This window comes from Pagrus pagrus (assembly GCF_965226575.1).
Source record: "Pagrus pagrus genome assembly, chromosome: 20".
NCBI lineage: Eukaryota > Metazoa > Chordata > Actinopteri > Spariformes > Sparidae > Pagrus > Pagrus pagrus.
In genome coordinates, this window is record NC_140207.1 from 7,547,682 (window position 1) to 7,575,313 (window position 27,632).

The 27,632-nt window shown below is 41.8% G+C and overlaps 1 protein-coding gene across 1 annotated transcript; it reads right to left on the bottom strand.

The window, feature by feature from the left end:
• On the bottom strand, positions 1-27,632 carry cdh19 (cadherin 19, type 2). The gene is made up of 12 exons (XM_084340657.1): positions 27,519-27,632; positions 19,967-20,326; positions 19,545-19,839; positions 16,978-17,097; positions 14,323-14,490; positions 13,085-13,275; positions 11,016-11,269; positions 9,506-9,642; positions 7,257-7,378; positions 6,757-6,874; positions 4,235-4,486; positions 1-2,148 (listed from the first exon to the last, which is right to left on the bottom strand). Exons 2-12 carry the CDS (start codon positions 20,198-20,200, stop codon positions 1,631-1,633), a joined length of 2,409 nt encoding a protein of 802 aa, XP_084196783.1. The 5' UTR covers positions 20,201-20,326; positions 27,519-27,632; the 3' UTR covers positions 1-1,630.

The window sequence follows — 27,632 nt, forward strand, 5'->3', positions numbered from 1 at the left end:
GAGCTTTAATTCCAATCGGGAAACAAAATCAGAAGGGAAGTATACATTAATTTATATAATTTCATAATGTATGATACAAATACACATGTTAAGAGCCAAAACAACATAAAGCAGCAACGCAATAGGAGCTTAATAATATTACAAATAGTATAAAAATGCAAACTCCACAGTTACGTAATACTGTCGGTATTATACAATACGTGTCACACTGTAATAACTGTAATAATCAATAATGGATGAATTATATTGCTGCGCCCAGATTGTGACATTGCTTCTGACTTAAGTACCTTAGCATTAGTGACTAATACCAAGGAAACCACATGCAGTAATGTAGCGTGCTGTAATAAAAAGAAAGCAGGAGTTCATCCAGTCAAGAGAGGGAGAAGGTTTGCATGCAGTAACTGGTGTTGTGGCTGGATCACATTATGGTATATTGACGCTGCTGTGCACTTAAACCCTATCAACAAAACAGCCAATTTGTAAATGTTACAACTTCTGTGGTTATGTTTAAGCACACAAACCTCCTGGTCAGGGTCAGGAAAAGATCGTGTTCTAGCTTGAAGTGCCTGATGTCCTGACTTCCTGTCAAAATCGGCACAACAACGTCAGGCTGATGTGTCAGGCCTACAAATTAAATTAAATCCCGTCGGCCTTCGTCAATAAAAGAAAATCCAGTGGTTTGACACTAACGAATGTTGAAACCCAGTCAGGAACAGTGGTCACTGGCTTGGTCGACTTGTCCAACACCATCCCCTCCACCTCCTGATGTGAGAGTCGAGTCATAAACATGTAATGTGAAGAACTGTTGGAGAAATGTTAATATGGTACGTGCAAATGTTAAAGCATCAGGAGTGTTAACATTTTAATCTGGTGATCGGGCTGGAAGGGGTCAGAAACAAATCTTTTACTTTTGGATCTGCCATCTTTTTTAAATAATACATCTGCAGAGAATAAAAGTATCTCTTTTCCTTTTGAACATTATTTTGATTATGAATTAATATTTTTTTTAAACGTTTGCTTTGTTTGTCAGCCAATAGTACAAAACGGTTGGCATCCGCTGGCAAACTGGCAACCGCTTGTGGGGTCAGATGATTCGGACATGTTACATGAAAACAATGGTGGGGGGAGATGGAAAGCCACATTTAGAGGCTGAATGTTACAAATAACGTCTTTAAATTTGGTTAAGGCTAAAAATTCTTGGTTACAGCTGCATGTATCAATATTATCTTTGCATTCCCCCGGAGCTTGAACAGCAATTTAGCCTCTTTGGAGTCATTGTTTGGTTTTCAAGCCAAGGAAGAATCAGCAACCTGTATATTTTCAGCATAAAACTCACTGTGCAACACAGCAGACAAATAAAGCACCCAGCTAAACATGGTGGAGCAGCTCGTGTGATTTTTCTCAGGAGCTGATGGAGAACAAAACAAAGAGCTAGAGGAAGAAGAGATATTTGAGCGCAGATTAATGCCCATGTTGTTGTTGCTAACACGTCCGCCGCAACAACTTCATAATGTGATTATATTGTGTCCGTGCCACTGTTCCCAAGCAACCACATATAAATTAATGCAGCTTTGAATTTACGGAAGAAGGTTGAGCAAAACAAACACCGACTGTCAGCCAGCAGAGCCCCTCAGAAGGTGTCTTCCCCTCCTGGCCCGTACCACGGGGTAAGTCTAACCAGGGAGGGTTTGGGATTACTAACAGGTGGCTCAGGTCCGAGCTCCAAAGTAGACGAACCCAGGGAGCTCAGGGACCCAGTGGGAGACCCGGACCCTTCGTAAGCGTAGGTTCTTAGGCAGTCGAACGGGGGAACGTAAGGATCCTGATCGGCCTCCGCCAGCCTGTCCAGAATAAACTGCCTGAAGACGTCATCGTCCGGCCCGATGAGGTGTGACTCTCGGAGGGACATCCGTATGCTCGCCCTGACGTCCTCCCTCCGCAGCCTCCTCTCCCTCCTCCTCGGGTGGGGGCGCAGCGGGACGACGGGCTGGCAGAAGTCCAGGTCTGCTCCCAAACCCCCCGGTTCTCCGTAATACAGCACCTTCTGCGACACCGTCTCAGGCAGCTCCAGATCCTTCGCCTCCACCTCCAGGCCCTCCTGCTGCTTCCGCCTGTGTCTCCTCAGCATTAGCATTAGAATTGACAGCACTGCAGACACAACCCAGTAGGAGATCATTACAGTTAAACACCAGGGCATGAGCTTAGTGACAGAAAAGCATCCAGGGTGCCTGATGGAGCATGCACGGAGAATGTGGAGGAAAAAAAAAAACAGCAGTCAGATTTGTTTTTCTGCAACTTGTTGTGGATGCAAGAATTAAAAAAAAGAGGGTAAATTAGGTTGTAAATGATTTTTTTAATTTCAGCCCGCACATAAAGAAAGACTTCTTTTATCGGCGCCGTGTGGCACAGAATGCAAAGAGGGTGTTTATTTCTCCTGCCGTGTTTTTCGCCGGGTATTGCGCTCATCCGACAGAATGTTAGCATAGCAGGTATCGCCATTAATCTTTCATGTGATGGGCACAGGGAGGACACAAAGCAGCTGAGGTCATAATAAAGCTCTTCACTATGCAAACCCATCAACGTCCCCGGGTGGCATTGCTGCTGATGTATTGCAACCAATCCGCTCATTACCTGACATCATCGCTCTGCAAGCTTTCAGCATTTTTAAAAGTGTGTGTTAAAGGCACGCTGGTGAGTTTTTAAACAGGGTGGGGGGGGTAGGCGTTCAAATGAAAGTGCAAATTTTGTTAATGAAAAATCCGGCTGTCCAACACACGTTTAGATACTTGCCGAAGTGATGCGAGGCGGAGCTGCTCTAGCTCGACAGATCCGCTGAAAGAGAATGACTTTTTTTGTAACGTGACATCAGTGAGACGGCCATAGTTTCATTAAACGCTTTAATTACCAATTTCCTAAAGGAATATTCTGACTTTTTTGGGGGTGAGTTTGATCCTTGGTCACCTTGCAGCTAATGACTATGAGTTAAGTAATTATGGATGTCTAGCCGTACTCAAAGCTGGCATTGCTTTCCTTTCTTCTCAAAAATCTCAGTAGACATCATTAGTGAAATCCTGCGAAGCCACGGTGCAGAAATCAGCTCTCCAGCACACTTGAGTCCTCTCGTGTAAACAAAACAAACTCGGCTCCTAACGTGCCTCTCAGAAAGAGCAATCACGCTTAGTCAGACGTGTCTCGTAAATCTCGCCGAGGTCTCGAGGAAGTCTTGCCAAAGAATTGGCAGAAGGAGATCTTTGGTGATCCTGCGGCAGCCTTTTTTATTGGCTGTTTGAACGATGTGTGCAAATGCCAAACTCCAGAAACATCTGTGAGTGACAGATCTGTGTAATTCTTCTCCGGCGTAATTTTATTTCTTTTTTTAGCAAATCAACAGTCTGCTGTGTTTCCACTTGAGTCGCTCTTGACCTTACAGAGGTCTGACGGGTCGAGAGGATTATGAAAATACAACATTTCCCTTCTGAAAGTCAAGATTTAGTCTTTAACAAACCTGTCAGGTCACAACATGGAGCCCCAAAGCTGACAAAGTTAAGTTTAAGTTTATCAGACGACTCAACCATTTAGCTAAAAGCAGCAGTAAAAGATATTGTATTTTTAAAACCAGGTAAGATAGACGGGCCAGACATTTTCAGCAGCTGTTAAAACGTTTCTCATTGTTGATTTTACGTTTCCTTGCTGACAGAGACATATTCTCAGCCGAGCACTCGTCTACTTTGGACCCTCAACAGCCAGATGTTTTGAAAAAAGCTGCTAAGTGAGGTCGTAACTGTTATACCAGAAAATCCTTGATTTGTGAAAGATACACAGCATCCGAGCTGATCGGTGCCGCACGGCAGCAAATCACATCGCAGCTAGTCGACTGTTAGTGTTTGCCTGCTGCCTGCTTTTGCATCTATACTGTACAGCTGTGTACAGTACGACATGTAGATGATTAACCTTATGTGCACCTATGTAATCTGCTTCTTTGACATTATTGTCAGTTTATGGGCTCCATATTTAAACATCTATCATTTAAAAGAACTAACTTCCAGCCTTAGTTTGTCATTAAAGACAGACCCCGGGATGATTTTGATGCCAGATGGCTCAGACTTCCAAGGACTAAGCTCCATAAAAACAGTTTATTCCTCTCTCTTTTTTTTTAATCTTTTACTTCTTATTATATCAGAGACTGATATTGTGGACTGACCTGTGATATGAAGACAAGACCGAGCACGCTTACCTGTGAGCGTGACCAGGCAGATCAGAAGCCCTAACAAGGTTTGCAGGCTGACCCCCATCGACAGGGCGATGGCGTGAACCCCTCCTGTGGGACAATGACCGGCAGGCTGGCAGCTGCACACGCTGATGGTCAGAGTGTTGGTGCTGGAGAGGGCCGGAGAGCCGCTATCTGTCACCACAACGGGCAGGAGGTACTGGGTCCGATCCTTGCGGGTAAAAGTGCTCCTGCGTGCGACGATGCCGGCTGTATTATCTGAAAGTGGGAGAAGCGAGAGGTGCACTTTTCAGTGGCCTTCGAGAAAACAAGCTGATATTTTGGGGGGATTTCTGAGCTAAGCTCTCTGAGAGGCCCGGACGCTTTGTCAAATATAATTTCCAGTGTGTGCAAAAGTAAATTTGGCACTCGAACAATAACTTTTTGCGAGTCAAATATGCCTCGTGGCGTATGGAAATGTGCTTTTATTAAACGTGTTCCTTCTTGTTTCATTATTCATTTCCTGGTTGCTGACTGGACGGCTGTGCTTGCGTGGCTAACCACCCGTACACCTGCATACATTTCATCCTTCCACACATCCCACTGCCGCACACTTTAACACTATCGGTTCAGTTTTTCACTGCCCATTTTCATTATAAACCCGGAGAGAGGGTCGACTGCCCGCTGACTACAAGGCAAACACTCTTTAAATTGACTTTCTTGAGAGGGTGTCAGCCTCGCAGGATGAAACCCACTAAAAGGATTTCAAAATGTGGCACTTACAGGTACATAGTGTTCGTTTAAATAAAAGTACCCTTTGTCACACAGTCATCCCGCTGCTGGTTTAGCCGTAGCTTACCATCATTATTCCAGTCAGCGAGTGTAACTTCATCTGCTTTCTTTTATTCATTTTTTTTTGCCCCACAGCTTAAAGTATGCCATCTGCAAGAGGGAAACGTCTTGGTGCAAGAGGTGTTATACAATGAATTCAGTCCACGCTGAGGGTCTCGTGGCATCAGTGCCGAATCATTCAGCAGCTGCACTTGAAGGGAAATTCAACCGCAAACAGTAAAAGTTCAGTTCTGCTACTGTATTTCACTGAATTTGGACAAAAAAAAACAGCTTTCCACTCGTTGATAATGAATCTATGATCGACTCTGCTGCAGTATCAGTTTCACAATCCAATTTAGCATGATTGCTGTTTTAGCTTCCTGCTGGTTGTTTCATTATTCACTGTCTATTGAACATCTCCAAGTTTTATCATCATCATCACCACCACCAGTTGTTCTGTTTTGTTTTTTTTTACTTCTGCTTTGTTTGTTCAAAAATCCCAACTAGGACTGAAATACTTTTATCGGCTTCCTTGCCGAGAGCTAGATGAGAAGATCAATACTTGTCTCGGAATCTGCTCTTCTGACTAACGGCAAAGAAATCAGATAATTGTTCCTCCCAGAATGTTAAACTTCTCTTTAAATCACAAACCATAGAGTATGAAGAAGTATTTCACTTTTACTTCGGTTTGGTAAGAAGGCATCTGCATCAGCCTTCAAAACACATTGAGAGCTTCACAGCAAAACGGCGTTGCGGCGTTCTCCTAAACAACTGTTGTTGTATAATTATTGTTTCAAAACACACAAAAACAACCCCAAAACACTATAAAATGGCTCGATACGGCTTGTCTGGCATAATCTAAGTCTCTGGAAGCCCTGATTGGTTTTAAAAGACAACATTCACACCCTTGAGACGCGGTTGAGCGCATGCAGCCCCTTCAGGTGGGGTACGTGCTAACGCTTTTAGCTTAGCAGCTACAGTGAATGTTTTTTCAAATCGAATTGGGATTAAGGAGCTTCTTGAGACTTTGATTACGCCAGACGAGCTGTATGGAGCCATTTTATGTTTGTTTTTTAACGTTTTAAAACGAGTCTCCATCTACTTCAGTTGTTTAAGAGAACGCTGCAAAGCTGTTTTACTGTTAAGCTACAAAAATGTTTCACCTGACCTTTTATCAGTATTGGAGTAATTAACTAATGACTGAATTTTCAATTTTGGGTCAAGCTGTCCTTTAAACGAACAACTTCAGGTTAGCCCCACCCACTTCTGGTTGAAGCCACGCCCACTCCAAGTACAGATGTGTATACAGATAATTAAGGTAATCAAACAGATACAGATACCTCTGTTGCTTTATACTTTTAAATCATCTTTTAAAACATAATTTTTTTATTATTTATTTAAAAAACTATTTAGAGAACAGCCTCAGAATTGAGTTTCAGATCAATGTTTTTGATCATAAGATCATCTGATTCATATACTTGAATGAATCAACCTCAGTCGGCTGTCCAGTGAGGATTTTTTTCCTATATCTTGAGTACGTGTGTGACACATTTTTACATTATCTGCACCATTACTCACTCAACCCTGACATCAGAACAATCAGCCCGACGACGGTCTGATCTGCCGGCCACTGAGCAGCAGCCTGCCTTGCCGAAGGGAACCACAGTGGCGGTAACGACTTTATAATTATCCGACTGATTGATCTTATTGACTGTAACCTTGATTATCTCTGATGGTGAAGTTTGGATTGATGTTCTTGTCAGGGACCATAGAGAAGTAGAAGTGGTGTCCCTCCACGGGCTCGTCCGGATCGACGGCGCTGAGCAGCTGAATGACCTGAGAGACACAAAGACACGTTACAGAGGAAATATGAGCAACACAAGCGCAACACAAATACACACTGAGAAGTCTACGTCATCGTGTTTACCCTTCGTATTTCCTTTCTCAGAAATACAACACGGACTCTCATCCGGCAGGTGACAATGTTATGTATGTATTATTGAAGCTATAGTGCTGTGCAGCAGTCACATGATTCATTGTGAGTCCTTCAATGTGTAAAAAAAAATAAATAAATATATATATATATATATATATATATATATACAGAATAGTTGTCTAATGCAATATAATAATAACTTCACTGCCCACGTTCATGGAAATTCTCAATGCCAAACTGTTATATAGTAAATCATGAATCAGTGCATCATAATATACATACTTCTCCCGACTGTGTTCCCTCACAGATATATGGCTGGTAATCTCTTGCAAGCCTTGGCACATTGTCGTTTATGTCCAGCACTTTGATGAACACCACCACAGAGGAGGATAAATGGTTCTGCGCTGCAGTAGTGAAGATAGACATTTGCTGGAGTCCACTGGGTGCATGTATCATAAATGCTTTGTAAAAGCTCTGTCAAAATAAGACTTAAGACAGATAAATGTTGCTTTTTCTCTAAACACGACTCAGCTTAAAACGTGCGTCAACATTTTTACTACTTTCTCCAAACCAGGACAGTAAAAAGCAGTAAAAAAAAAAAAAAGTTAATCTTTCTATGGATGCTCTAAATCAGTAGATTCCCAACCAATGTTTTAGTCATACTTATCTCCAAAGCCCTGTCAGATGAATTCAAGCAATTCATTTTAAACTGGATGTTTGTTTTTTTTTAGCATTATTGGCATAAAATAATGTTCTCAAACTGTCAATGTGTAGGAGGTTCAGTCAGGTTTATACTGCTGACGTGGGACCATGACGTTTTAACCACCCATCCATTGGCCTACTTTTTAGCTAACTGTTTTATGTAGTTAACTGTATCAACCGTCTTTTCATTAGCCTACCTTTAGCTAACTTTTTCGAAACGTTTAGTCATTTCTTTTGTTCATTTTGACCATTTTACTTCAGTAATTTAGCCTCTCCATCGACTTTAGCTAACTATTTTACCTGTTCATTCTTTACTTTTAGCTGTTTTAATCATTTACCCATTAATTTTGGCTATTTATCGCTAACTATTTCAATAATTCTTCAGTTTTGCTAACACCTTATGATTTCAACCATTCATTATGTGATGATTGTGGACTTTAGTGGTGTTTTTTCTGTGTCCTGTGCTAATGTTTTGTTTCTTTGTGCCCTGAGGTTGGACGTGGCTTCCCTGGCCTCTCACACGCCTGCAGCCCATCTAATCATCAGCGCCATCTTAAATAATCCGGTCGTCCCTCCACTCGCTGCCAGATTGTTCCCACTCGTCACCCTGGTATTTATGGCAAAACGACTCATGCTTATCACTCATAATTTTTGCTCTAGTGATACTTTGTTTGACAGCAATGCCTCTGTGGATCCACCTGCGTCTCATTCACCTGTGCCCTCACCTCAGCCTCTACCTTCCAGTAGCGTGAGCCCCAGCTACACCACCACCTGCTGCACCACTCGCCTGAGTCATTATCTACAACCCTTTCTCCTGAGCAGACCAATAAATGCCTTTAAACCTTTCCCCTGGCTTGTTGGTCCAAAATACCAACCTTTTGACATTTCAGACATTAGCCTACTTGGAGCTAACAAATTGAACTATTTATTCATGAGGCATATCAGTGTCAACCATTAGCCTACTTATAGCTAACTGGCTAATTGAATTGTTGATTCGTTGCCTAACAGTTTCACCATTTCACCATTTACTCATCACTTTTCAGTTTTTTAACAGTTTATCAATACTTGTAACTAACTTCAACTGTTTATTCAACACTTTTAGCTTTTAATTTTTACTGCTTATGGCTAAATATCAGTCAGTTAGCCTATCCATCATTTTTAGCTAAGCATGTTTTAACCAGTTGATTAATTACTTTAAGCTATTTTAATCACTTATCCATTGATATTTAACGTTTATCCAGTTTTTCATTACATTTAGGTAACTATTTTCACTGTCGTAATTTTTAACTTATTATTTCCATCATTAATCATTTTTTAGCTAACAGTTAGCAATTTCAACCATTTACTCGATACTTTTAGCGATGAATCTCAACCATTAGCCAACAAGTAGCTAACTAGCTAATTGAATTGTTTACTAGTGGCCTCGGCTAAAACTTTAAACCATTTATTCATTACTTTTAGCATCTATTTCAACCATTTTCATTTCTTTTTAGGTAGCCTTACAGGTAGCCTTACAGTTAGCCTAGCTCTCCGCTTGCTTTAGTTTCTGTGCACTCAGCTGCAATGCATCTTGTTTGGGTGTTACAGCCGACTCAGCATATGGATACATTTTTTAAAAATGCAAAAATGTTCTTTTTTCAAATGAGTTAAATTACTGAGCAATCTTTCCGTGTGTCTCTGGCAGCTGCTGGTTGGGAATTACTGTTGTAGACAAAGATTTGGCTTGAACACATTGTCAGTTAATCCTGGACAGGTTTCATGAGCAAGCAATAATGATTACGCATATCTAGAAAATGTTTTCGTAAAAAGAAAAATGAAATCATCCTTACATATTTCCTTTGCTTCAACAGTCACGTTGTGCCAGTCTGAGGCCTCTCTGTCCAGAGATTTAGCGACACTTATCGTCCCATTGTTTGGGTCGATTTTGAAGACTTTTGCGGCGTCGCTCCTTCTGTCAAGTGAATATCTGAAAGGAAAAATGGTGGAGACACACATTTAGCAGGTTGTTTTCTGGGCAAACACAACATGGCGATACCACAGGGAGATTAATTAGGCAAACTGCTCAATTTTTTAATCTGTTGACAGATATCCAACAAAGAGACTATGCACAGACACACACAGGCTGGAGTGACACAAACACAACAACTCAGCTGAAAACAAAGCATCTCACGCAGATGGCAAAGACAAAACTTTTGTGTATTTTAATTGAATTTCATTTCTAATCTGACCGCAGCCTTTCCTCTATTTCTCAGAAGTGAGCGAAAATCACTTTAAAAAGAGTAAGACAGGGTATCTTGTAAACAGAGAGGAACAGGAACTTTGTGCAGCCGTTTTTGAAATTGAATAATCGTCTGTCTGCACGGCGATACAGGTGCTGCCGCTGCGCTGACATAATACACATCCCGCTGTCTTTTTCCTTGTGATAAAGGGTGAAAAGTTAGCGCTTGTAAAAAATAAACCTAAAGGAACAAAAATGTATCACCCACAGCATGTAGAAACATTCATGAAGCGACTGTTTGCTGTGTTCTTGCGCAGGTCTTTCACACCTCCGCACCTTTTAGCCCTCATTATCACGAGTGATTTTAACACAAATGGTAAATTAGAGCAACCGCTTTTGAAAACAAGCCAAGTAATGAATCATTTGTGTGTGTGTGTGTGCCACATTACAGATAACGACGTGGGAAACAAGCCAATTTGACCAAAGCAAACTTAATCATATTTAGTAGAACTGTGGAAACCTCTAAAATGTCAGCTTGAATATATTAATCAACGAGACACTGTCACCAAAGGGACAGTAATAGACGCTAGACTGAGGATGATATGCAGCACCTGCCACTCTTAAGCTCTGTTGAGATGGACTACAGGCACCAGTACTGCTGCTGTCTCCTCTGCAACGTGCCCCACTTGCAAATGACTGCAAATCTCAATTCCATATGCCACCTCGTATGGTGCTTTATTACATTCCCACGTCCTAGCCACGCCGCTTTGTGATAATACCACGGCAATAGATAGAAAAGCCTGTGAGGTATGAAAAAAAAAAAAACTAAAAAAAAAAAAATCGTCATGATTTATTCAGCAGGGCTCATTTCCTACTAAAGTAATACGAGATAAATATGACCATGTACAGGGTATCCAGAGATCAAGGGTAAAAATGGATGCACCGAGCCAGTAACATTATTTGAAATGGAATGATTTTTCACCCTGTGGAGGAAGCTGTCTAGGGCAGCCTGTCTAGGGACGTTACGCCCCCACCAGCCTGGGTATCTACCTCGTCATTATCCCACTGGCAGTACGGGTGGCAGATGCCATTCTTCCTGCTCTAGACGGGGTTCGCGTTACCTGACGGGCTTGTTGACTATGTCAGTGTCTCTGGCGTCAACGCTGCCAACCACGGTCCCCACAGCTGCATTCTCAGGAACTTTCCACTCGTAGACCGGAGAGAGGAAGACGGGCGGCTCGTCGACATCCTCCACGACAATCTTGAGCGTCGTCCTGTCCCTGAACTCCTCCAGAGTCAGAAAACGAAGGTCCTCGTGGTCATTGACTGCCTCTGCAGCCATGACAAAACGTCTTTTAGTTTCAAAGTCCAAAGGCTGTGAAGGAAAGAGACACCTTTGAATAACTCGTGGTATAAACAGAGGCTGCTCGTCAGCATGCGGAGTCCGCAGCTTTTCAAATATGTTTTGCCAACTTGTACTTAAGACGGATGATTATCCCGATGAGAGCAGGATGAGTCAGACTGGATGCTAAAAATTGTTCAGTCAATGTCAATAAACTGCCAGCTGTGAGCACGCACTTAAATAATGCTGTGTTTTCCATTAACATTATGATGCTAGTAATAAGAAAACAGCATGTGGACCATTACCGGATTCCCAAAATGATTCAGAGACAGAGTCAATAATGTTTCTTTCTTTTTTAATTTCATTATCACGGCAATCTCCTGTGCTATAATAGGATCATGTTGTATAGGAACAAATAAAGAACGAAGAGGACAACAAGAGTAATCCAACACAGTATTATTCTGTATACGACTCATTTTAACTTGAATATACAGAGCTCAGGTTTATCCAATCACAAGGCTCCTAACACATAGTCAGATCTAAATCAGTCAGTTATTAACTTTTCCTCTCTTTGTGCAAAGCTAAGCTAACTGGCTGATGGCTGTAGCTTCACAGCTAGCTAGCAAGTTCATATAGTCAAGCTAAGACATAGTCCTGCACATACTGTAACACCAAGGAAAACTATATTTATTAGTGAACACTAGCTGGTAGGTGGATTCTCTCGGCTTTGGTTGGTGGCAGGCTAGTTTTCTCCCCCTGTTTCCAGTCTTTGTGCTAAGCTAAGCTTTTTTTCAGGATTTTCCAGGAAGTAATAACTCTCCGATTCTCAGTGTATTTCCCAAAAATAAATGCCGACTGCTGTTGATTTGAGTTCGTTATGCAACCCTGATTCCAAGAGTGGATTTTCATTCATTGATTTTTGTAAATATATCCCGAATTTGATGCGAGCGACACGCTTCAAACAAGTCGGGACAGGGGCAACAAAAGACAAGTTGTGGAGCGCTCCAAAAACAAAAGTTTCCCCAAGAGGGATGAAGGCCCGTCTTCCAATGTGTTATTGAGATCAAAACTGGCCAGTTTCAGCACTGAAATCATCAAACGTCTTCTTGTGTTGTAGCCCAGCATAGACTACCTCCCTGTACATATGGGCTCAGACGACGCCCCTGCATGTCCGTGACCTGGAGGGGTGTCGATATTGCTACTTTCCGCCAGGTGTGCGACTGTGTGTGATTATTGCGTCCCGGTGCCAAGCTGTCGCACTGTTGCGTCTGGTAGGCTCATTAATTTTTAAAGGAATAATTAGATTTTTTATTTATTTTTTTTTGTCGTTGATTGCTTGTGTATCTGTGTGGTTTAATGCTGATGCTGCCGCGGTCCGCCAGCTGTCTGTCTGTCTGTCTGCGAGCACGCTCGCATGATTATTGGGGAGTGCCTGGACATGCTGCCATGCCCTCCATCAGGTGCAATGATTTGTTTTTTGTTTTTTAAATTCATGTTGGTAATTTGCCTATAGTTTTTTTGTAAAAATAACGTTGAACCTAAAGGCTTCTGTGCCTTAGATATTAAAGGGGCACTATGTAGTTTTGGAGAAGATGTTCAAACTCAGGATTTTAAGATTTATTTTTAATATACAAACACAGAAATATTTATTTTTTCTATAACTGAATAAACAAGCTGTTCTCAGGGGAAAATACGGTGTTTGAAGCTAGACAGGTGGCAGGGCCCGCCACATATAAACAAAGTAAAACAGTATGAAATTGTGTTTATTCAGTCATGAAATAAACACAATTTCATACTTTATATATATATTCAGGTATCAGACATGGAGAGACTGTACTGTGTACTCACCTTGGCTAGCACGACCACTCCCTCCTGCGTCACCGGGTCCGTTTCGATTACGAAAGTAGAGCTTTCCTCCAGGTCGTCCTCCAGACTGTAAGTCATCCTGGCATTGATGCCAACGTCTGCATCCTCTGCCATAATCCTGCCAACCGTGGTGCCCACAGCCGCATTTTCAGGAATGGCAAAAGCGTACAGGTCTGAAAAAGAGAAAAAAGACATTCAGGAAACGATTTATGTTGACAGCAACGGCTTGAGAAGTTGAACGCTGGAACGGGATATCAAAAGAAATACCCAATCTGAATGATACCGAACGACAAAAATGAAAGAAAAAGTTTCTTCACCGAGACGTCGCCTACACAACTCGTCAGCGAGTTGTCAGGCGCTAGTCAAGAGAGTTTGCTAGTGATAAGACGTGGGAGCACTGTGGTGGAGGGTCAATTTGTGTGAGTCGCAGATAAATTGTGGCAACTCCACATAATCCCAGCCTGACTCTAATAAGAAGATGAGAAAATGTGATTGTGTCTTTGAGGGACTCTATTTGGATGGATGCCACAACAGCGAGGAACTCGACAGCAAACAGCTGCTCGTGGGGAGAGGAAAAAAAACACAAATCCCCGCTGATAATAATTTGCAATTATGTGACAAAACACAGGGCAACAGTTCAAAGTGAAGTGTGGCCGTACAATATTAATAAGGCCCTTTTGACTGAACATGGAGTCCGTGGGTTACAGTCGCACCGGCAGTGAATGCGAATGTGATATTAATAGTTAAAAGTATCGTCCTCGCCGTCTCATTTTCTACAGAATTGATTTCTTCCCTGGGCATTCATTTAGCGGGGTTTATCGCTGGGAAGGGCTAGGTTTGTTTCCAAAGGTCATGACAAATGTCCTCTCATGTGTGAATGATTAAATTCATCCAGTGGGCGACACATGTACGTGTGCACACGCCGATGAACACAACACCCCCCCGTCTCCTCCACTCTCTCTCGCTCTCGCTCCTCGACTGTCTCCTTTTAATTTTGGCTGCCGTCTGAATAACGAGACGTGTACGGCCGACTGCGGCGCTGGCAGCACAAGAAACCACCCACCCGAACCGGAGAAGAGTGATCAAATAAATACCTCGTAGGTATAATATCAAACATCTCCCGGCAGTCTGCGATGCTTTGTACTCTTTCATTGATTCCCCTCAGTGTTGTATGGCCCGGTGTTTGCATCACTGTGACTCATGCAGGATGAGTGACTCACGGTGCTGGAATATGGGTCCATTGTCGTTGACATCAGTCAGGCTGACTGTGACTGTGGTGGAGGAGGAGTAGCCGCCGCTGAGGCCCAGCATGTCTTTCACCTGCACCACCACCAGGTACTGCTCCCTGGCCTCGCGGTCCATGTCGGGCCAGGATGTAACGATGATCCCTGCGGGCGGAGGAGAGGCACAGAGAGGCGAGGTGAGTTTATCTGTGGGTGGTTTTCCGACTTTCTACTTTCTTCTTTTTTATTTTTTTTTTTTACCAAATGAAAGTAAACTCGGAGAGCCCCTCAAAGGTGCACCGAGTAGTTTGGGGGAAGAAATTTCAACCAGAAGAGAAAAATCTTCATTGACTGATTTTTTTATGCCTAAACAAACTAAATAAACAAACTTTCATGGCCGAACAAACTGAATAAACAAACTGACCTTAAAAGACAACACAATTCCATACTGTTGTTTATATGTGGCGGACCCTGCCACCTTTCTAGCTTCAAACACTGTTGCTTATTTTCCTCTGAGAACAGCTCGTTTATTCACTTATGGAAACATTTATCTGTATTATTACCTCATCAATATTGTAAATATTAAAACTCTGAGTTTGGATTACTTCTCCAAAAACTACAAAGTCCCTTTTAAAGGATAAGTTCACCCAAAAATGAAAGTTCAGACATTATCTACTCAGCCTCATGCCAGATGGAAATTGGGATCAAGTTTCGTCGTCCACAAAACAAAACAAAACAAATTCTCCTAAACAACTGAAGTAGATGGGGACTTATTTTAAAGCCTAGAGCCTCCAAGAAATCATGAAACGGCTCCATACAGCTTGCCCGCCATAATCCCAAGTCTCTGGTAGCCCTGAGAGCCTAAATTGATTTGAAAAGACAATATTTTGAGCTGGTGGACTCACTTCAGACGGTGTGTGCACTTTAGCTCAGCAGCTACAGTGAAGATTTTGGCTTTAAAAAGGAGGTGAATAACATCTTTTCAAATCAATTTGGGATCTCTGGGCTTTCAGACTTTCAGGGAGCTTTTTATGTCCCCATCTACATTAGTTGTCCACGAGACTGCTGCAAAGCTGTTTTGCTGTGAAGGTCCGGAAAATGTTTTGTGGGATACAAAACTTCACCGGACTTTCCATCAGCATGAGGACTACATTTTCATTTTTGGGAGAACTTAACCTTTAAAGTCTACAGAAACGATCAATGCACAAATCAAGAGGGCTTTCAGAGGACAATTTAAACTGAGGATCACATCAACCTGGTGCATTTATGTGATATTTTTCCATTTCAATTAGATGACATAAGCTTTTCAGCAAACTATTGTATTGCGAACACATCTGACACATCTGTAAGGCAGATGTTTTCTTTATCTTTCCCCAAAACCAGCAATCTTGTTCGCCTGCCTTTCAGTACTTTCAAAAACACATCTTTAGTTTCATTTGTGTTTTTAAAAAAAGGCAAAATCAATTCCTTAAACAGCTCAGCACTGTTGTTTTAAGCACGTTATCAAGGAAAAGTTAACAGCACATCTGCTGAGGATAAGTGTGTTTCATATTATAAGGTCGATTTAAAAGTGGAATTGACTCGAAATAAACGAGCGAACACAAGTCACAGAGGAGTAAAATATATCAGGATGAAGCTACAAAGTAAGTGCTCTCTTGTAGAAGTTTTTCTATTGGTTTTGGTGTTTTAACGTCGATGAAGTTAAAAATCTAAATCCTAACAGCTCAAGTGAAGCCACGAGCTTGGTTTGGAGACAACTGCTGCCCACTCCTGAAAACTTATGATTGGATCCCTAAAAAAGTCAGACGTGCCCTTTTTAAATGTTGCATTCATTTACATTTAAACAGTTTGTTTCTGACGTCAATAATTCCCCCAACTCTGCACAGTCAGGTCAACAATGTGTGTGGGAAGTGTTGTAGCTGACCTCGGTATTACACAGTGAAACAGTGTAAGTGCACATGCAGTGACATCAGTTGAACCAATAAACACTCTACATTATTCCCGGCAGTCTAAAGGAGAAGCTGAATCCGTGAAAAGTTATTTTAGGAGATGAAGTCGTCCGGGGATTCGATACAACTCTGTGTGAGAAAGTGAGAAACAGTGTCTGACATGTGAAAAGTGACTAGGACCAGAGGGGCAAAGCCCGAAGACAAGACGGCATCTCGTCTCGAAAACATTTCTGCCCTTGTGTCTTTTTTAAAGTTAAACATGATTTCTCCACAGCCGAAATCTCTCGTGCGCCTCCCTCATACCCCAGAGATGAAAATTCAGTCGTTACCTACTGATAGCTTCAAAAAGAGCTGGGGAAAATCACAGCGTCGGTATTTGACGAGTTGGGAATGAGACTCAAAAGCCATCTTTTTATGTCAAAAGCTATGTCACGTAATGGACTTAATGAAAGTTACTTTTGTAGGTTTGTTTATATCGGAAGCAACACAGTGATTTTAACCGAAAACCACTTTGTTTTCCTAAACCTAACCAAAATGTGACCGTACGACGAAGGTCCAGCAAACTGCATCAGTCGTGTTGTTTAGGGAACGCTTGCAGTCGACCTTTTCACGCGTTTAGGTATGAAGTGTCGCCATTTTACTTTATTTTCCGTTTTTGTGTGATCTCATCCTTTCAAAGCGTCTGTATCTAGTCGGCGGTTACCCGTCTTCGGCTCCACGGAGAAGTAGGGCTCCCCCTGCAGGATGGAGTAGATGAGCTTGGCGTGGTTTCCAAACATGGGATCATCAGCATCTGTGGCTGTCACCTGGGCCACCGTGGTCCCTGTAGGGGGGAGGGGGAGGGGGAGGGCGGGGGTGGGGAGCGGATCACACAGTCAGAGTCAGCTCAGGCAGCAGTTCCAGTCGACGGGGAAATAAAGTGATTATGCCACAGTCCCGCAGGGTCTGTCTGTCTGGCTCAGAGGGGGGAGCACTGGAAATGGAAGAGGCGAGGGAGGGAGGGAGGGTTGGAGGAGGGATGTTGACAAAGGGGGAGTGGGGGCGGGGAGGCAGCGCCGGCCTTTCACAACTCAGTAAGGCTGTGCAGGTGTGTGTGACAGCCTCCTCAGCCCTATAGCGACATCTCTCTCACCATCCACCTGCCCCTCAATTTCTCTCCTTCGCACACCCTGATTCAGTTTCACCTCTCTATCTTTCACACTTACCTCCCTTTTCCCCGCCGACCGTATCCTTCTCCTCACCTTGCTTTCTACAATATCTTTCCCTCTCTCAGCTCCCTCTTGTCTTTATCATCCTTTTCTTTTTTTTCCCAGAGAGCACTCTGTTTTTTCTCTCACAGGCAGGGATTTATTTCTTATTTTCAGTCGCCCGCACTCCAACCTTCCCCCTTTTCACTTTCCCTTTTTACCCCGAGTCAAATGCATTATGATTTATTACAAGTGAGATATTATGCCGCAAAAAGCAGATTACATATAAATTGAAATGGTAATGTTTGTGGTATGAAAGGGCAGCGGATATAATAACATTATTTAAGAAATTTAAGGCATCAGAGCTACGACTTAGAATCCAATAGCTTTGATTTCCTGAATGGGGACAGATGACAGACAATAATATAACCTTTCGTTCATTGTCTTCGGTTGAGATTCAAGTTAAGAGAATTCATTTCAAAGTAAAGCCCTAAAGACAATAAAGCCACGTTTTTATCTCCTGAATGGAAAATGTTAGCTTTTATTTGTAAACAAAACTCATCACTCGCTTTATGAGTAATATTTTAAACAGACAGCTCTCTGAAACTAGAAAACTACAAAAATATAAGTGAAAGATTCTCATTTTTGCCAACAGAGAATATGTAGCTGGAGCTAACAGTTAGCCATTTAGCTTAGCTTAGCATACAAACTAAACAGTGTGAAAACAACAATTCCCCGAAAGTCTGGTTGAGCAGTAAGTCCTTGATGACTCCAGGAAGTGAATGCCCCTCAGATTTAATTAGCGAGGTTTAGAGGCTACTGCTTTCAGCATATGAAAAAGCACATATCCCAAAATGTTAAACTATCCCCCAGGTATAGAGATCAAGTAGGGGATCTGTAGTGCGTTAAGTCCAGTTCAGACCAAAGATTCGGTCCACAACTTTCCGAAAACCTGCCAGATCAAACAAATGCGACCAGACGAGACGGTGTATCATATCTGCCGGCTTTTCAGGCTTTTTTATAGCTGGAATTAGAAGTATGAAGGTGCACAGCGATAGTGGGTTACTCGCTATAGTTGCATGTGTAGTGATGATGAAATGGTGAGAAAAAGGCGTGTGCGTTGCAAAGCGAGTGCGTGGGAGAGAAAGAGAGAGTGCGGCGGAGAGTGGCCGTGAAGGCGGGCGAAGCAGAAGAGCACCAAGTTGTCAATTAAGCAGTAGGTGCTGATTACGTTGATTACATACATTATGTGCTAAAAAGGGCGAGGGGCGACTTGACAAGCCGAGTCGCAGTCAACGCCAGCAGCCGGCGTGTCGGCAACTTTCCCCTGAAGCGGTTTAGTTGCATTAGGAACCTTTGGTCTGAGCTTTAGCATGCTAGCAATTGAGAATCACCACAAAATACAAGTACAGCTGAGGTTGATGGGAGTGTTTTTGAGAGAGTTTGGCAGAGCTTTACAAACCAGTCAGCATTTTTGACGACCTTGGGATAACACTCAACAATAAATAGTTTTTCGGGATGTTAAAGGCCCTATTTGTAAGTAAATTTGATTTTGGAGTCCAATTCCCAACTTGTCAAATACTTTGAGACGGTAGGTCAGAACGGTCGCCACTCCAAAGTGTTTGACGAGTCGGGAATAAGACTCAAAAATCAACTTTCTTACAAATACGATCTTAAAATTTTGAGGTTTGGAAAACTTTTACAAAGCCAGGAAAAGTTTGTGTTTGTCTCAGGATTGGTTCACATCGCTCAGCTTGGCCAGAGGCATAATGGGATGAACACTGGGCATATTTAGGGGGGTTGCATATCCCTGGAAGTAAGAAACTTTCTTAGAGTTTGCGGCAGCGAAGCAATTCTTATTGGTGTGAATAGGAGCCATCTTTAATCTTATAATCCATAAATGGTATCACCATTTGTGCTCAAAATTTCAGAGCAGCTCCTCCAATAATTAAGATATTTCTGTCCGAACTAAAGTTGTTGACTGACATTGTAACCCCCCACCCAAATTATGTCTTTTTTCTCCTTGCCTGTCCTTCTGTACTTTACTGCTAAAGGAGTGCTGTCATGCCGTTCTTAAACGTACCGGTTGGACACATCTCAGGGATGCTGGACACATACGGTTCGTTCTGGAACTGGGGGACATTGTCATTGATGTCCTGCACCGTGATGATAAACTCTGACTCGGGCTCCTCTGGTTCATTGGTCCTCCTGCTGATAGCCTGGGCTCGAAGGACGTAGAAGGCCTTTTCCTCACGGTCGAGCCTCTTCAGGGTCCGGATGTCACCAGAATACTCATCCATTTCAAACACGTCGCCGGCGCCTTCTCCCGATAATATGTACTTGATAGAAAACTCACCTCGGTCAGAGTCAGATTTGAGCTAAAAGACAGAGGGGAGGGTGCATGAAAGCTTATTTTTGTTCAATTTCTCTCAGATCAGTAAACATGCAATTTCAAAGGGAAGCACCGTATTAAGGACATGGCGGACATTCAATCTGAAGTGGTACCTTGCCAATAAAGTGAGGAGAAGCTTCCTCCAGGACTAGAAACTGTTTCCAGATCCAGCCTCTCTTCAGGCGACGGTGCAGATGAGTGGACCCCTGGGCCATTTGTTGGGCTTCCAGACCTTGAGTACCGCTCAGCACCCCGCCAGGAATCATAGAAAAGGCCGTCACCACGGCCAAAACACTCGGCATGCTCATTTTTACTGGCCATCCGTGCATTTCCTCTGCACTTCCCATGGTTAGTGGACGAAAGATAGAGGTCCAGTGCTACCAATTCTTCATTCGACAGCGCAGTAATTCATGATCCCGGCTGTGCTGTATCCCATCTTGTTATGATGGTGGTTTGTATGCACACTCATGTCTCTGAAATAAAAGTTAACAATTTAATTAATGGCTGCAGTGAGAAATCTCCAGCAGTGCACGGAGATTGCGAAATGAGGAAATTAAAAATCTGTAGAAGTGCAGTATAAAATCCCAAACTCAAGTGTTTCATTACACAAAGCTTTTAAAAACACGTGAGTGTTTATGTAATTACATAGCTTTATTCAAGATATGTATACCCATCTGAAATTAAAGTGGATCGTCAGTATATGAAAAACAAATCAAACTTGTAGTGTTTACACGCTATAAATGAAAATTACTGTCTTCTCATTGATGAATACCAACCAGGCATCAGGATGTATTCAGATGGGTCACTCATAGGACTTTCACCCAGGCAAGCCCATAGGCAATTAAAGGAAGTAATGTTTTTTTTCTTTTTTAATTGAACATATAAGAACATATAAAACATAAAGTAATGCATTTAAGGGCACACCATGATGTTTTTCTAAACATAACAAAGTGCTTTTGTTGCCTTTATTTTGAAAGTGTAACCTGACATTGCATATTTTCATGTTGTTTTACAGAGAATATAAAGAGTTAGTTGTAACACTGAACACTACGTGCTGTGGTTAACAAGGTAGATGTGCGCAGAAAACTGGTTAGCTAAAAGTATGATAAGTATATGATAAATGGTTGAAATAATTATCTAAAGCCTAAATTGTTAGCTAATTGATGTTTGAAATAGTTTGCTAAAAGCAATAAATGATCAGTTGACATTGTTAGCTGCTTTTATTCAACAATTTCAACAATTTAGCCTTGCCTAAACTTTTAGCGAACAATTTAAATAAACGGTTGAGGTTGTTAGCTAAAAGTAATGAATGAACAGTTTAAATTATTAGCCAAAGGTATAAGATGAATGGTTGAAATAGATAGCTAAAAGCAATACATGTAGCTGGAATTGTAAGCTTAGTGATAAATAAACAGTTGACAGTGTTAGCATAAAGTAGGCTAACTAATAAAGTTTAAAATGTTAAAAGCAATACATAAATGGTTGACATTGTTAGCTAAAAGTAAATTAGGTACTACTCTTAATCCATTAGGTTTGCCTAACTTTTTCAAACATTTATTCAACATGTTGCAGCTTCTGCCCCGCTAGCCTAAGTGATGAAGTAGCTCAAATACACGCACTGCCAAACCACCTTTACTGTATCACTCATTTGTGAAAACAGTATTGGAGGGTAACAATACACACAAGTGTAAAAATTAATTCAACATGACGTTGGTGTGGCTGAAGCTCATCTGACAGGGCTTTGGGAATAGGTCTGACAAAAAAGGTTGGGATACACTGTTCTCTGATGACATGAACCTTTTTCGTTTATCCAGTTGAATCCACTGCACAATAACAACTCAGATGTACAACAAATTCAAGCAAGAAAGCCAGACTGCATTTTACAAGAGAAACACGAACCCTCTGTATGAACTCTCCCTTTTGTTGTCTTGCATCCTGCGGTCCTGCACGGGCGGCTGAAAACAGCCCTCTGTTTTTTATTCAGACAACGCTCTGCATTGTGTTTCTTTGGGGGGGAGCAGGGCCTGAACATCATTCCTTAAGCATGACACTGCACTCTGCAGCTGACTAATGAAGACTTCTAATTAGATCAATGTCTCCCCAGACATGGAAAACAGAGACACACATGCCTCTGACAAACTATGAGTCAAATCGATGCACCAATTATAACGTGCACCAAGATCAGGGTCAAGAGTGTAAGGACGATGAAAAGTCAGACAAGACAGCAGATTAGTTAGGACAACACAAATAAAATATTTTGAACTGACAACCCTGCCAAAGTTAACTCCAACAATTTATCTGCTTTTCATATATGGATTTTGCTGCATCGTCTTTCCACTAACAATAACAATTCGCTGTCAACTCCACTAAACATATCACTGTCAAAAATACTCACATCATCGCATCACAGCTTTGTCATCCTGTGTTAACAATGCTGTGCTTGTTTGACATGGCGACCTCCTCTTTTCTCTTAGGAGAAGAACAGGAAATTCCTCCAGTGAAACTACTAAATACCAGCGTACAGAAGTGCCTGTTCAAAAAACATGCTGTTTGACACAGATTATCTGATAATGTGAGGGGTTTACAGATCCAGTCTTAAGCCTCCTGAACTGCTCACAGACTCACCGGGGGCAGATAATATCAAACATGTTTCATATTTACGATTTAAAGTCTGGATGACAATGAGAGAGGCAGCTGAAGGTCCTGCCCAGCAACGGTAAACAATCAAGACCTTGAGGCTAACGTTAGCTAGCATGCTACTGTTGATGGAAATAGAACAGAAAACATGTGCTGACCTCGACTGCCCGCTCATCCAGACTCAATTAACTTCTGCTTTTTTGCTAACGGAAACGCGATACTACCATGGCAAGTTGCTGCACAACGCTAATCCACATCTTTTATTCTGGCCATGGAGGCTAAAGTTTAGCTAGCATACTACAGTTGACAGAGACATAAAATCTCCACTTCCAGTTCTCGCTGAAGAATAGCAAACCTTCTGTTGATGACGTCTCCCCACCAATCCAGACTCGTTTAACCTTTAGCTTTTGTTTCTTTTCTAATGGAAACGCATTAGAACAGCAAGTTGTTGCAGCATACTAAGCTCCATTTTGTTTATGTCTGCTTCCCCATGAGATGAGCCTGTCGCACGTCCAAACTGCACCAAATTCAACACTGCACTTCCTCGGATCCTCAGCAACAAACCTGCCACGTGTGAAGTAAATCGGACGAACGGTTCTCGAGATATGCAAATTACAGACAGACAGAGAGATATTTTTTTGCTTTACATTTATATATTTAGCTTTTTGTCTTAACCTAGTTGTGCTCGGCTCAAACTATGGCTGTTCTTTCGCTTTCCTATTATATTAGACCTCTGTCTTATAGTCCTTTACTTTGAAAACCCAGCTCTATTGCCCAGTCAAGCGCCAAACCATACATCAGCACTCAGTGGGATCAGTTGTTACAGTATTAAGGTCTACAAGTAACAACAGCCATTATTTTAACCCATTTTAATAGAGTTTTTTGACACCGTAATATCAACACATAACAAACGCAGTCCCACAATGTGGACATTTTAATCCAAAGTGCTGCACAGGAACACAAGTGCATGCGTCATTAGCATTGGGTGGCCCCGGTGGAAATTTAATACACAGAGTACACCGCGGGAAGTTGTTTCAGCATTTTCGAGTAGTTGCAGTATTAATGCTCTAACAGCTCATAATGTTCATGTACAATCTTGTAAAAGTAAATTAGCCATCGAGACCCATTTGTAATGAAACTGGTTAAAATCAATTACTAATGCGGGGATTTCATTTCTGAAATTCAATTTCGATGCAGAACATGAATGAAAGTGTTTGTGCTCATGTATGTCTTTAACGGGCCGTATTCATATCTCCCAGCGTTGCGGAGTGACATTCCAATTAGTGGCCAGTGAATCGTGAGCCGTTATGGTCTTTCTTTTATAGGGCTGCCAAGCACGCGCCCAAACTGAACGCCTTGAGCCAAAACTAGACAACAGCCCCCTCAATGATGTTACACTGAGCAACTGCCAACATGCCAAGGAGTCTTGCTTAAAAAAAAAAAAAAAATCAGTGTCTGGAATAGTGCACAGGTCAACAGATGTTTAGGTGCCAATTTAACAAGATGGGCCTTTCTAAAAATAAGTGATGAAATTCAGGGGAAATAATGGGTATGCCAAAAAAAAAACAACTCCCAGCACCAGGTAGCAAGTGTAACACATGTCCATGTGTGAGGTATCTTGACGGTGCTTGATAATAACCGTGACCCTGCTACAGTCTTATCTTACAGGATCAAATATATCTCCATAGAAGCCTTCGATAATATAAATCAGTTGTCACATTCGTTCTGAGAAACTGAACATATACTGTAAAGAAAAACACTTTCAACTCTGTGGTCAATTTTCTCTTTTCAAAAGACTGTCTCATTTCTACGTGACGTGCCGAACATGCAGAGTGCCCCGAGGTTGACAACCATTCATTACCTCTAATAGGCCTTCAACCCATTTCCAGCAAGTCTTCCCGTAGCCGTGTATGTACAGTACGCTACCCGGCCACATGACAGGATGACAACTAGGTGCAGTCTCACAATGTTAAGCACTAGATGCGCTGAGACCGTCACATTATTTTCCTATATGGTGATGTGTTCTCGCTAATAAAACGTCGCTCTGTTGTAGAAATGGTTTCGGGGAATGATGTTAAAATGCGTCTAATGCGCCCACGCAAATGTCGAAACCGCTGCAATAGAGAAAAAAAGTAGCTTCTGCTTGACATTGTGGATGACACAATCAGTGTCATTATGCACTGCCAGCGCTAAGTGCAAAGTGATGCTAACTTTATATGGGGATTAGTTATTCAGTTTTTCATGCATTGATCTTCTGGCTTATGTTGAATAATTGAAAAATGAAATGGGAAAATGTAAAGAATGAGAATGTGTAATGCTGAAATCGTGACAATGGATGTAAATATACAGTAGAAAAAGCTCTCATTTAGCTACAGCTATGTGCAATCTCGAAGAAAAATCCATCTGTTAAGCCTCGCGTCGTTGAGATCACCCTTCCAAGACAAAATGTCCTTAATTGGTCATTTGGGAGCTTATCATGGGACTTGTTGTTTACCGTTCAGCTCCGTGAAACAGTAACACTGACATGTAGTTCATGTTTCCTAAATCAGGACCTCAAATGAGTCCAGAGACTGCGCTCGAGCAGGGGAACGTCAAGTCCTCATGTACTTGGAAAATGTGTAATTTGTTTGATTTTATTATGCGCACAAGTGGAAATCATTACGTGTTTAGCAAGTGTCACGACTTCCTGCTGACATTTATCAGCGATAAGACTTCATCCCATTATTTGTCTTCCTTCTTTTTCATGAAAACAATTAACTGATGCTCCAGAAAAAAAAAAGATGAGTGGATTTAGGCAATTATCTCTAAAGGCTTAATTACTTTGATAAAAATAAGTTTGTGACCAATTTTAAATTAAGCTTAAAGTAAAAATCAGACATGGGCAGCATCCTGAGAGCCGATGATCATCTTAACACAAGTGTTTTAAAGTCAGAACTGAAACTTCACTGTGCAACAATGTTTCAGTCTTTTCAGTCATTTGTTTGTCTGCCTTTCTTTTGAGAAGATAATGTAATGCCACAACAGACTAGCAGTTCCCAGACGAGTCATTGTTCTGCCAAGGTTTTCTTCTCGTACTCAGAATGTTCTGCAGTTGCAGATGGGGTATTTGTGCGTCACTGTTAACTGCCCTTGAATATGGATGAAAAATTATGGGGCAATTCACTGAGAATGACGTCTAAAAAGGAATGACAGGCCATGGAAATTTAAAAGTTTGAGAGATATATTGAAAGTTGTGGGTTTTTTTGCTACTTTAGGCTTGGACTGAGCTCAAAAAGGGGGTTTATTAAAATGAATTAACGTTACCAATCATCAAAACAGAGGCCTCACACCGTCAACTGAAGAAATGACTTTGTTAAACAGCTAGTGGAGTGCTGCTTGCTTCAGCATAGTAGTACATGCGTGGATCTAACGACTGAAATCTGGAGACAGTTTTGGAGAGTCTGGTTTATTCCTGCGAAAGCTGCTTTGAGGAGGAGGAAGCCAAAAAGGTTAGGCTCGTGTGGCTCAAAAAAATGTATGCACCGCTTTACAGCAGCTTCTCTCACAATGTAAGCTTATGGGAAAGTCTTTTTGGGGCCCAGTGCTTCACGTAACAGTGTAATTTAAAGGCTCGGCCACTATGAAAATTGGCTCCAAAGACCGTCTTCCTTTGGGCTCGTTTCCTGTAAAAACAGGCACTTAGGGAGGAGGGTTGTCACAGATATTGATTGGCACCCTGGGGAGGCAGCACATAAGACTGCCAGCCCCACAGCTTCGAGCTAACTACTACACGGCAGCTACGTTAGCAGAAGTTACCAATTATCTCCAATCGTTCTTGAATCATGTGTTTTTGGGAGGCTGCTGCTTAGCAGAAGTTAGCAGTTGCTTGAGCAACAAAGCTAAGCTATCAGTCCAGAGTTGAGGCATAGCAGACGAAGGACATCAGATAATACTTTATCCATTAACTACGATCGAGTTTCCTCCATAACGGTGATTCAAGATAAAAACTTGTGTTTTTGTGCAGTAATCCTTGAGGTTGAACAAAGCTCCGCTCTGGTGGCGTCCTTCTATTCATACATCCACGACTCTGCCATAAAAATTAAGAGAGCGTTTATCGGAGGATAAATTAGTATTCGCCCCTGAATTCAGGATGAGTCATTTTTATAATTTTCCAGGAAATTACAAGCGCTGAATTACTTAAGAATATCTACCAAGGGACTTTTTTTTGCCAGTTTTGGGCCTGATACTGACACACAGATGAGATATAGACCAAGATATATGTGATTAAAACACTCAAACATCGATTTCTAATTCATGGAAACTAAATCCGCTTTGAAGTGAGTGTTTAGCAACTTTAAACATAATCGTCAGTTACTAACAAAAACGACAGCAGCCATCTTTAAAGCCACTACGAAGGAACTTTCACTGTTGTTGATTCTGGCGGCCCCTGTGGACAAAACCAGTACGAGCACCGCCTTAATCTAGCCAGTGAGTGAAAGGAAGCATCATATTATCCTTTTTAATAGCTGTTTTCAGGATACATAGATGACTTAATGTACGGTGAAACAAAGCAAACTTGTTTTACTGCCGTACCGTACCACCAGGCTACCGAGCAGCTTCACTCCTCAGAACTCAAGCCATAAAAATCAGTTTTGATTTCAAGACTTATCCAACGAGATAAACCAAAATCTGGCATCGACAACAATTATAAAAACCACAAAGAAATTGCCAATCTTCAAACTATTACCTCATGTGTTTATGCTTCATTACCAGTTAAAAGTTCCTTGTGGTGTTTTAAGATGCAGGAAATGTTCTGATATCTTGTTGTAACAAACACAAAGAACCTCTGGACTCATACAGAACAGCTTGTATTCAGTTATTATGAATTTAAACCTGCTGCTGCTTTTATGTTATGAAAAAAAAAACCTTCTTTACTCTTTGTATTCCTCTTTCCATCCTTTCCTAGATAATACATAAAAAGTGTATCTAATTATCTTCTGACAAAAGATCATCTCTTACGGGAGGTATAGCATCTACCGGCACACCCACCTGTTTGTTTGATGCTGCTGTCCCCCACGCCACTTGTCACCAACCGCCGTCAAGAGAGATCATCTCGGGGTGTAAAGAAACACAATCTGCTTGACTAAGTACCCTGGTACTGGA

Bases quoted from the DNA above. Each gene is read 5' to 3' on its own strand.
- cdh19 (XM_084340657.1), bottom strand. From the start codon at position 20,200: ATGGGAAGTGCAGAGGAAATGCACGGATGGCCAGTAAAAATGAGCATG. The intron at 13,276-14,322 runs GTGAGTCACTCA...TCTCTTTTTCAG, and splicing joins TGGACCCATATTCCAGCACC to ACCTGTACGCTTTTGCCATT. The intron at 6,875-7,256 runs GTATGTATATTA...TGTGTCTCTCAG, and splicing joins AGGGAACACAGTCGGGAGAA to GTCATTCAGCTGCTCAGCGC.